This window comes from Cucurbita moschata, unplaced genomic scaffold (assembly GCF_002738365.1).
Source record: "Cucurbita moschata cultivar Rifu unplaced genomic scaffold, Cmos_1.0 Cmo_Scf00021, whole genome shotgun sequence".
Taxonomy (NCBI): domain Eukaryota; kingdom Viridiplantae; phylum Streptophyta; class Magnoliopsida; order Cucurbitales; family Cucurbitaceae; genus Cucurbita; species Cucurbita moschata.
Window position 1 is genome coordinate 908,171 of NW_019268537.1, and position 10,839 is coordinate 919,009.

Genomic DNA, 10,839 nt, shown 5'->3' on the forward strand with positions numbered 1-10,839 from the left:
TTTTTTTTTTTTTTTTTTTTTTTTTTTTTTTTTTTTTTTTTGTGGTAAATTATAAGAAGTGGATAATATAATTACTTAAATTATAAATTATATTTACACCAATTTAAACTTTATTTTAATTTGCTATGTTTTTCCACTAATTTTAATTAGTCGAGGCTTAATTGGAAGTTAATCCAAACTATAATTTAATTAAAATTTGAAATGAATGGCGCAGATCTTAGCGATCCTGAACGAGATGCCGGCAAGTTGCCGGAAGTACCAATTCACAATGGCAATGGCAGAGAAGATGATGGACGAAAACGCCAAAGGCGGCCAGTTCGAGCTTCTGCAGGTGAACCGGTCCGCGCTCTCCGCCGCCTTCGCCCGTACCTCTACGCTGCTATACGACTCACTCAAGCGGACCAGAGATTTCGAAGAACGAACCAGAGCCGGTTCATGGCCGTCGCGGATCATCGCCGCCCTCCCATTCGGAGACTACGTCACTCCGTACCTTAAATTGGTGGATCTTGCGGTGAGTGCCGTCCGGACCATCGTCCCCAAGGCGGAGACATTGAACGCTAGAAGATCGGAGACGGGAATCATGGAGGGGGAATCCGGCGGCGATGTGGTAGCGGAGAAGCTCGGTCAGGAATTAATTTGGATGACGAACAAGCTACGGGAGTACGGCGCGGTAGATGAGGCTATATTACAGTGGAGCTTCGCCGGCTGCCTGGCCTCTGTTTCCGTCGGCTGTAATCCGAGAATCCAGTGGTGCTTCGTCAAGATCTCAGCGACTCTGTTCCAGGATCTGGCGGGGAAAGAAATGGAGGAGATGATAACATCGGAGGTAAAATTCCGAATGCTATCTCTATGGCTGCCATTGCTGTGCTACGCCCGAAACGGATTAACCTTCCCAGCGCTGATGAGGTACGAGAAGGACGAAACCGAAAGAGCCGTGAATCAGATCATCGGAACCTTGCCGCCGATGGAGCAGGAACTCGTCTTAACCAATTGGCTCCAAGATTACGCGATCTCCGCCTCGGAATGGCCCAATCTTCAGCCGTCTTACGATCGCTGGTGCAATTCGACTCGACAACTCACCGGCTGATCGGTGGATCCATGGAAGAATTAGTTTTACTTTTTACAAATGGTTTGAAATTTGTGAAATATTTATTTGTATTGAATAAATAGTTAGGGTTCAGATTAGTGTTTAATTTCTCATCTTAATTATTTATATTTAAATATTTTTTATAATGTTTAAATATAAATAATTTTCAAATTAAAAGGCTGTTACTTATATTTTTGTTATTTAAATTCAAATTTAATTAATTTAAAAAATATTAAATTGGGTAGTTTTTTTTTTCAACGACTGCTTGAAAAAAATGAAATATATATTTAATTTGTATTGACTAAGTTTAAATTGAATATCATACATATTTGTTGACTTTGAATATGTCTAATTTGTAAATTATATATATTTTTTAATATGAACATTATTTATTCTAATAATTCTAATTTTGTTGCAAATATCGTACATAAAACATGTTCGATATGAAATTAATGCGTTCAGAGTGGAATTGTAATGTGTTTGGAAACTCGAGATTGTAAATGGATTCGAGTCATTACGAAACTCAGTCATACAAAATCTTGTAATTTTGAGCGGGTTCTTGCTATGTAGACCATAACGGGCAGAATAGGGGTCATGGTCTTAGTGCATATTAAGGGTATGAATAATATTTTTTAATGTCTAAATATAAAGAATTTTTTTTTTTTATAAGAATTTAAAAAATATGTATTTTAAGCTAATTTTGGTTAAACTTGGCAAAGTTCTAATAATTGTTATTTGAAGTTAATTACATAAAAGAAAGGTTGTCAAATTCTGGGGGGTAATTTTCTTCGTATATTTATATTAAAGGGAAAAGGAAAATTGGGTGCGAAGACAAATACAATCTTCGTCGTGTTCGGAGGAGATTCTTCCCTTAAAGAAATTTCTGTGAAATCGTCGATCCTCCTTCTCTCGATTCCCCCAATTCCCTTATTCATCTTCTTTTTTCTTGCTTTCATCCAATTTTCAAATCCAAATCTCCCATTTCTCTGAATCTCCTTTTATGGAGAACGAAACCACCATTAACGCCACCAAACTTGGCTCCGATGGAGTCAAGCCAACCCCGGCTACCACTACCACCGCCTCTTCCGACCATGAACAAAACCCCACTTCCAATCCATCGCCACCCTCTGTTGCAGACCCCCAGAATGACCCTACTGGATCCGACTCCGCCTCCCTTCAAACCCCTTCTCGCCACTCCTCCAGAACTCCCTTCACTAATCTCACCCAGGTCGATGCTGACCTTGCCCTCGCTCGTACCCTTCAAGAACAGGTTCTCTCTCCCTCCTTCTCTTTCTCTCTCGATGTCACTGTTTATAATCTCTTCTTGTTCTCTTCAATTTCCGCTTTATTTATTTTATTTTATTTTATTTTTTCGTATTGTTCTGTGTTCAATTCGGTCTGTTGTCGGCTGCTTTTGGAGCTTTTTGATGGAAATCTCATATTGATTTTGTTCCCGTGCGGGTTTTTAAGAATTTTGATTGGGTGATGGACTTCATGTTCTCCTTTGTGGCTTTCTCAGTAGCAAATAACTATTGATTATCTGATTGTGTTTTATTGTCCTTGATTGCCGTGATTTCTAGCATCGACTTCATTTGACTTTATTAATTTTCTGCTGGCTTGCTAGGGAAGTTGTTCACAAGCAAAACATCAATTGTATCATGAGCATGCTTTTGTTTCTTTTCCTTTATCTATCGATATTATTTGATTATTTGTCTTGTTAATTATGAGCAAATGCTTGTCACTTAGTGCAAAGTGTTTGAATCCTGATTTGGTTCTGATGATTTTCGTGCTTGTAGAGGGAAGAGTATATATAATATGCATGATTGATTGACTTATTACTACATTGTTGTTCAGTTGAAAGTTCGTTTTTAAATCTTGAGTTTGTCTTGTCATGTTTTTAGCAATTGAAAGTGTTATGGACTGGGAGAATTTGCATAGACTATGTCCGCATCTTATTTGCACAGGATGGTTGTCTTTATTTTGGTTGTAGGAGCCTCTATATTTTGCAAGAAAAAAGGTCTTTAGTGATATTTTGAATTGACAATGGCTAATTATGAGCAGGAAAGAGCATACCTGATGCTCAGAATGACGAGTGAGGGGAGTGATTTTGGAAGCTGGGAAGCTGGAAGTTATGTATTAGACGATGAGGATGGTTTTGGTGATCCCCATGACCATACAGAATCTGATGGGGATGATGACGAGTTTGATGGAACAGATGTCAATGATGATGATGATGTCTTTGATGTGCATGCTCATGAAGATGGAGAAGATAATAATCCCAACTTTGAACTTGATCCAGGTAATTTTTCAAGCGACGAGGCTTATGCTAGAGCCTTACAAGATGCTGAAGATAGAGAAATGGCTGCCAGATTGTTGGCCCTTGCAGGATTACAAGATCGTGAGTATACGTGCCATCTGGCTCCCTTTGTAATGGATACTTATGTATAGGTCTCTTAATCTTGTAAGACTAAAATATTTTGTTTTATCTTGTTGTAGAGGATGCAGATGACACTGATGATCAAGGTGAAAACTCCCAGGTATTTCCTTTAATTTTCCACTTCATTTTTGTTGCACTCAATTTTTTTTTATTAACACTTTGTACATTTAAATTCACTTAGAACTACTGAAACAGACAACGTTGATCCTGAAAATCCTCACCGTATGGAATTCATGCGGAATAAGGGAAATCTTATGTGGAAATCCTTGTTACTGTTAAGTAGCTAGATGCGGAACTGGAATTGACGCAGATTGAGGAAAGTCTATGTGGAAAACATTGTTTTAACTTTCCCCTCTTTGGTAGCTCGGAAGCCACAACTTATAAATTCACTTATTGATCCAAAGAGACTCACAGCTAAAACTTTCTATTCCCTTATCTTTATAGTTAGTTTTGTTTGCTTGGTTCCGTTTGTTGGCCTCTCCTGTTTTATGGTTCCTTGTATACCTTCATTTTTCACCATGAAAACTGGTCTCCATCTTTATTTTTTTACTTCCCTCTGTCCAAAACCCTCAAGTGCTTGATTGTAGAAAAGAAGTTCCATCCATCGTTCTACCTTTGGCCATAAGATCCTGATTCCCTCACTCACAAGTTCTAGTATGATTCAAAGCCATCATGGCCTTTTTTTTTGGGGGGGGGGAGGGGAGAATTTGGTTTTGGATGAATAGAAGAATTTTCAAAATTTGTTCTCGATTGGATGCTTTTTGGGATCTTGTCAGATATATATACTTTTTTAATTTTTTGTGGTGTTCTTTGTCCAACCTTTTTATGATTTTACTTCTTCTTTGATCTGTGCAAATTAGGATTTTTTTTGTAGCTCCCATATTTTCGTGAGGAATTTCTTACTCTTTTTCTGCTCCTTTATGTCACTTCTCTTTTCCTAAAAAAACAAAAACTGTCCTGTGTGTTTATGTTAACCACAATTACTCCTTCGAAAAGCATCCTTGTGTCTCCATGCTTCTTAGGCTCGTTTTTTCCACCCAAAATCCTCCTTCCAAGATGATGTATTTCTATATTGTTAGTATTCTCTCAATATTAACTAGAGCTTCAAAAGTTAAGAGGTATTCGTTGACATGATGTTAGGAAAACTGGTTTGTGCCTAAATCCATGGGCATAGCCACTGTAATCACCAATGAGAATGAGATTCAGGCTGCATGTTATGTCAAAGCAGCATTTAGGAGAACCATGTTAATCTCTATGATAATTTTGGTAAGCCACAATTTTTTGCCTTTGTGGCAATCTTTTTTTTTTTTTTTTTTGCTACTGTTTGAGGTATTTGGATTAAAAGAAATATCAGGATTTTTATAGAGGTAGAGAGATTGAGTGAGGAGGTGTGTGAGGAAGCTAGATTTAGCAATGTCCCCTTGAGGGCATTGGTCAATAGACTTTTTTATCATTATAGTCTTGGTTTGATTTTGTTGGATTGGAGTCCATATTTATAGTTAATTTTTGGGCTCCCTCTCGATATCTTGTTTTTCGGCAGGCTATTTTCTGTATAACTTTATATTTCTTTCATTTTTCTTAATGAAAGCTCGAGTTGAGGTCTACACTATGGTCTAGCCAGCATGGGAAGTTGTAAACAGCTTGAAAATGAATATTCTCGTGGATGAGGCAGATGAAAGTTTCGTTGGTATTAGCATTGTTCTTATCTTTCTGTAAGGTTTGGAATACTTTTATGAAGTTACCTTTGAAAATATTTTGACCCTTAATAACCAACTCATTGAAATAGCCAGCCAATCTAAGACTATATGAAGTTGCCTTCGAAAATATTTCTCCCTTGGATCATCCTTTTAGTGGAGTTTATTAAAAGTCTATCAGTCCGACTCTTAGGGATTGTCTTTGTAGCTTTCAACTTCAGCGAATGGAATGGCCCATTCAGGGTGATTCCAGTAGGATAGTGATTGAAGATGACTCATTGATAGGCCCCCAATTACAGAAGTGTGTACACGTAAGAGAATCAGGAATGTGTAGTAGGGCCCAAAGTATTTTGTTTGTGAGAATGGGCTGGTGTTGGTTATAAAGCGTTCTGTCTTGTTGAGTAGGGTATCTTTTTGAATATCAATATATCTTTTCAACTCGTGAAAAATATTCTGCTTCTCAAATTTGACATAGTGAAATTCCTGATTATAAAATTGCTGTCAATTAAGTTAACTAATAGAAGATCTGTATTAGTTAAATAAGGCATTGGCATTGACTTCTTGTTCTAGGTCTGCATGAGGGTCTTCAAAAGACCATTTGTTTGGTGACGTTGAAATCACCCACCACTCCCATAACCCAAAAGCAGCAAATAGATTACGAAAGGCCTTTGATTCTTGTAAAAGTTATCTTTATCTTTACACTCGCAAGAAAGAGCGACCTCCACTTTTTTTGTACATAGTTTGTCACAGCCATCCGTTTTTTTTTCTAACTGGAGGTGTGGCTAAGGTCACCTTCATAACCTTCTCCCTTCTGTTCAACCATCAAGGTGAAAGTTTTTCTTATGCAAAAGAAAAGGCTCCGAGGGGGGTAGATCAACTATCAAAATACCACCAGAACAATGCTCACATCAACAGATGACCAGTATGGGTGGCATGATGAAAATCTCCAAGGACCTCACTAGCTTCCTATCTACTAAAGGAGATTTGGTCTTTTGATGGTGGATAATCATATGTGGACTAACTTGGAATTTGGTGCCTACGTGGAGCCTGCATTTACTACAATCTGTTCATTCTGCCGGAAAGCTTTTATTATCCTCGATCAGCTTCCATTACCTCAAAGGCCTCTCCTTGGATCATTTTCCCCTCTTGTTTTATCTGTGGACAATACATTTATACATCTCAACCACACTGCAGTTATTTATGAAAATGTCCACTGTGCATGCTCAGCCACATAGATTTCAAGCCCTCAGTGATCTAGTTAGCATTCATCCCAACTTTTTTATAGTAAGACATCCTTAGACGCATCCTTCTGATGAGAAGCTGCTGAATTCTTGCCACTGCTGGAGTCCACTCCATTTGGACATTGACTAGTGGTTTGAATGTTGTTATTATCCTTATCTGTTTGTCTGTCTTGTCCCCTTTCTGTTGTCATCTACAAGTTTAAACGCATGACCGATCTCCCCTGGCAATGAGTCGCTTTTTTTTTTCTGCCGGTCTTCCCTGCCAATTAAAAGCTGGATGTTAGAATGAGCAAGAATTTAACCTGTTATTTTCCTTGAGAGCCTCCATCCTACGTTGGGATTAACACAGTGAAATGACACTTCAACCTGATGCCAACCTCTAACTCTAAAACAAATAGGATTTTCTGTGTTTATTCCAGAAACCTTACCATTGAATCTAGAAGCTTCCGTATTCCCCCCATCAGTTGGGACCTTTCCCACCTTAATCCATGTTCAATAAGAGAGGGCAAGGCAATGTGTTTCACTGTTTCTGTGAACAGTGAGTCAGCGTCACCGTTCGAATTTCAGCTGTTGGACTTGTATTGTCACCCAGTGCTATGATGAATAAACAAGTCTTCCCCATTGCCTTCATTACACTTCAAAAGAGCAATTGTGGCATACGAGCACTGTGGGATAGGCTTCTGTCATCAGCAGATATCTCTTTTATCCTTCCTGGTTTTTTTCTAAATTCTCGTTGCTCATAATTTTCCATGTTTGTTCATATATTACTTTTGTAAAATTGTAGCTTTTGAACTAGTTAGGATAGAAACAAGCTTTGAATCCGAACCCAGAAAGTAGCTATACTCTGAATATTAGATGACACATCTGATTTATTGGTCTATCAAAAGTACTCATCAAGGTTTGGTTTGCAGGATACGTGGGAGGATGTTGACCCAGACGAACTGTCATACGAGGTGAGCTTAGCTGGCTGGAGTGCCCATGCTTTATTGTTGTTTATTCCTGAGAGGATTGTTAATATTCCAGGAGTTGCTTGCATTGGGTGAAGTGGTAGGAACTGAGAGTAGAGGGCTATCTGCTGATACAATTGCTTCCTTACCCTCCATAAACTTCAAGGCAGGGAGCGGTCAGACTGGAAGCAGTGATTCGTGAGTGATCTCAGGGAGTGTTGGTCTTTTTTGCCATTCTTATCTGGCTCGATTAGCTTACGACTCTCTCTTTTCAGGTGCGTGATTTGTCGATTGGATTTTGAGGACGATGAAACCTTGACTGTTCTCTCCTGCAAACACTCCTACCATTCGGAGTGCATAAACAATTGGTTAAAAATAAACAAGGTATGCCCATTTACTACATGCACCTACCAATAATCACGAAGCCGAGATAAGTAAAGGGGTTGGTGTTGTGCAGGTGTGCCCTGTTTGCAGTACTGAAGTCTCCACGGCTACGGGAAGCAGTTAGTTGTGTAGCATGTGGTATTGAATTGTACTAAATCAAACATTTTACATATATTATGTTAAATCACGAAGGATTTTAATTTGTTTGTTATGGTTTTGCAATACCCATTTCGGTTCAAATATCTGTGGAAAACGTACACTATTATCTCGGGTTTCATTCTGTAAACCAAGCCCCTAGGATGAATCTATTTGTTTTTGCCCCCTCTTTTTTGAGCTTCTCGTTTTGTATCCCAAATCTTGCCTTGTCGTGTTGAATGTGTAAACACATAAAAGTGGCAGTGGGGCAGAGAGCCATGAATTTGGAAAAATCTTGCAGGCTATTCTTTTACTCTCTTGGGATGAATCCTACGTTCATCATGTACTTATAAATTGGATATGATCACGTACTTATGTTGATCATGTACTTATAAATTGGATATGATCTCATGTACTTATAAATTGGATATGATCTCATGTACTTATAAATTGGATATGATCACGTACTTATGTTGTAGGAATTGGATTTAAGTCTCATCAATGGACTCCTAACGTAAATTAAACAGAAATTCAGTAAAAGATAGGGTGAGTCAAGAACAACGAACTTGAGATTCATTTTACTATGGTTACTTCTCTTTACTTTCTTTGTGCGTGTGTGAGATATATATATATATATATATATATATATATATATATATATATATATATATACATACATACATACATACACAGTTAATAATATCAGCCCAAGTATTAATTACACGACCTTGTCTATCAACTACTGATTGGTTGAAATTGAAACCATTTAGGAAGAAGCTTAAAGAATGAGAGTTGTTGAAACTAGTATTGGAAAATCAATGGGTCAGCTACGATATTATAAATTTCTTCCTCTCGACCGAATCTACTAATAATCTATATATTATTAGTAGAATAATAATTTGAAAAAAAAAAAACGAGATTAATTAGATAAATATATATTTTTATTAGGAGAAAAACAAGCGCTCGCCCCATCAGGAAAGAAAACATAATTACAGAAATGGATGAGGCTAAAAGATCAAATAAATAAAAATTGCTCGTTTGTTCCCTTTTTTTTTTTTTTTTTTTAATCATTATTATTTAATTTTCCGGGGGGGTTTATATATTTCTTCATACATCGCCGCCGTGCTTTTCGACTGGGCCGCCGATGACCGCTTCGTTAGGAATGTACTTGGTCCAGAACCAGTGCGCCTTCCACACTCTGTTCATCTCTTCAATCGGCACGTTCTTCGTCTCCGGCAAGAAGAAATAGATGAACACGGTCATTATCAACACAAACCCTGCGAAGAAGTAGAACAGTCCGAATTTCATGTGGCAAAGCATCGACAGGAACACCTGAGCGATGACAAAGGTGAAGAACATGTTCACTGATACGTTGATTGCTTGTCCTGCAGATCGGATTTCCAGCGGACAGATTTCACTTGGTACCAACCAACCTAATGGTCCCCAAGACCAGGCGAATGCCGAGACGTATACGCAGATTAGGAATAGAATCATGTTTGCGTCGACTTTTGTTAGGGTTCCTTCTCCGTTGAGTCCGAATTTGACGCCGATTAGCGTTCCGACTAGGATTTGGCAGATGAACATCTGTACTCCGCCTTCCAGGAACAGGATTCTTCGCCCAAATTTGTCGACTGTGAAGATTGAGACTAGGGTTGCCAGGACGTTGACGCCGCCGCTGATGACGGCAGATATTAGAGATGCGTCGTCGCCGAATCCGAGAGTCTTGAACAGAACAGGAGCGTAGAACATGATGACATTGATGCCGGTTAGTTGTTGGAAGAATGGGATTAAAGCGCACATCACGAGTTGAGGTCTGTATTGTGGTTTCATTATGTTGGTCCATGGATGATCTACCATCTTTGCTGATTCACTTGCATCGACTAGGTCTTGGAACTCCTCTTGGACATCGTCAGTACCACGAACTTTCTGTAGCATCTTCTTAGCCTTCTCTGTATATCCTCTTTCGAGAATGGAGTTAGGAGTATCGGGAAGGAAGAAGGATCCGACGGTCATCATCACGGCGGGGACTGCGGCGAGAGCCAGTGAGACTCTCCACCCCCATCCGCCTGCAATTTTGGCTGTACCGACATTTACAAGATTCGCCACCAAGATGCCGATTGTGATGGCCATTTGGAAGCCCATGTTCAGAGCACCTCTGATTTTGGCTGGTGCCATTTCAGAAAGGTAAACTGGCACAGACTGCACACCAAAAACAAATCCATTCAATGAATCAAATTGAGCAAACAATTACTGCTACTTCTGCATTGAATCGATTCATTTTCTTTAATATATTGTCTGTATTTCTGCAATGACAGCATACCTGATTGGCAAATCCAACACCAACACCAAGCAACAAACGGCCAATGATGAGCAGTGCAATGCTATTAGCAACACCATTGAGAATGGAACCAAATAAGAAGGAAAGACCTCCAATAAACATGGATGGCTTGCGGCCAAATTTCCGGGTAATGATGGACGCGGCGAAGGAAGCCACCAGAGCGGCAAGGTAAAGGGAAGAGGTAAACAATGTTAGTAGTTCACTGTCAAATTTACAGTACTCGCTCTCATGGACACTTTTCATCTTCTTCACAACAGATGGGAAAAAATGAGCCAAGAAACTTGGCATTGAAGTAACCCCACCTGCCAAAACATCCCAAAGCCAAAAAGTTTTAAACAAATTTCTTCCATTAGGGGGAAAAAAACCTTAAACTCAAAGGATCGAGGATCAAAAGCTACCAAACAAACAAACAAACCTGAAATTCCAAGATCATAACCAAAGAGAAGACCTCCCATGGCAGCCACCAAACAGGTGACAAGTACAAATGTAGTGATTCCACCCTCATAGTTCCGTCCTTCCTGAACAACAAATCCTCCTCCAGCCATCTCTCTTTTTTTTTTTTTTTTTTTTTTTCTT

General features: G+C 38.9%; 2 protein-coding genes, 1 long non-coding RNA gene and 1 pseudogene across 5 annotated transcripts in view; 3 read left to right on the forward strand and 1 right to left on the reverse strand.

Annotated features, from left to right (window-relative positions):
- LOC111458593 overlaps positions 1–1,257 on the forward strand; it is a 2,650-nt gene extending 1,393 nt beyond the window's left edge. The window contains exon 2 of the mRNA XM_023101347.1: positions 215–1,257. Within this exon, the coding sequence (XP_022957115.1) occupies positions 215–1,087 (873 nt within the window). The 3' untranslated portion in view covers positions 1,088–1,257. The remainder of the gene's footprint in view (positions 1–214) is intronic.
- Positions 1,258–1,895: 638 nt separating this feature from the next.
- On the forward strand, positions 1,896–8,112 carry LOC111458563 (E3 ubiquitin ligase BIG BROTHER-related). Its single transcript, XM_023101307.1, has 7 exons — positions 1,896–2,357; positions 3,149–3,485; positions 3,584–3,624; positions 7,371–7,412; positions 7,483–7,604; positions 7,682–7,790; positions 7,864–8,112. Exons 1-7 carry the CDS (start codon positions 2,088–2,090, stop codon positions 7,912–7,914), a joined length of 972 nt encoding a protein of 323 aa, XP_022957075.1. The 5' UTR covers positions 1,896–2,087; the 3' UTR covers positions 7,915–8,112.
- Positions 8,113–8,998: 886 nt separating this feature from the next.
- On the reverse strand, positions 8,999–10,808 carry LOC111458849 (annotated as a pseudogene).
- LOC111458850 overlaps positions 9,202–10,839 on the forward strand; it is a 3,866-nt gene continuing 2,228 nt past the window's right edge. Inside the window, exons 1-3 of one of the 3 annotated variants that reach the window (XR_002713192.1) lie at positions 9,202–9,736; positions 9,810–10,109; positions 10,241–10,444. This is a non-coding gene — a long non-coding RNA (uncharacterized LOC111458850). The remainder of the gene's footprint in view (positions 9,737–9,809; positions 10,110–10,240; positions 10,445–10,839) is intronic. The other 2 variants (XR_002713191.1, XR_002713190.1) reach the window with 2 other exon arrangements.

What these genes read in the sequence shown, in the direction of transcription:
- LOC111458563 (XM_023101307.1), top strand. Translation starts at nt 2,088, where the DNA reads ATGGAGAACGAAACCACCATTAACGCCACCAAACTTGGCTCCGATGGA. An exon ending in CTCGTACCCTTCAAGAACAG is followed by an intron (nt 2,358 to 3,148) that starts GTTCTCTCTCCC and finishes AATTATGAGCAG; the next exon opens with GAAAGAGCATACCTGATGCT. An exon ending in CCTTGCAGGATTACAAGATC is followed by an intron (nt 3,486 to 3,583) that starts GTGAGTATACGT and finishes ATCTTGTTGTAG; the next exon opens with AGGATGCAGATGACACTGAT.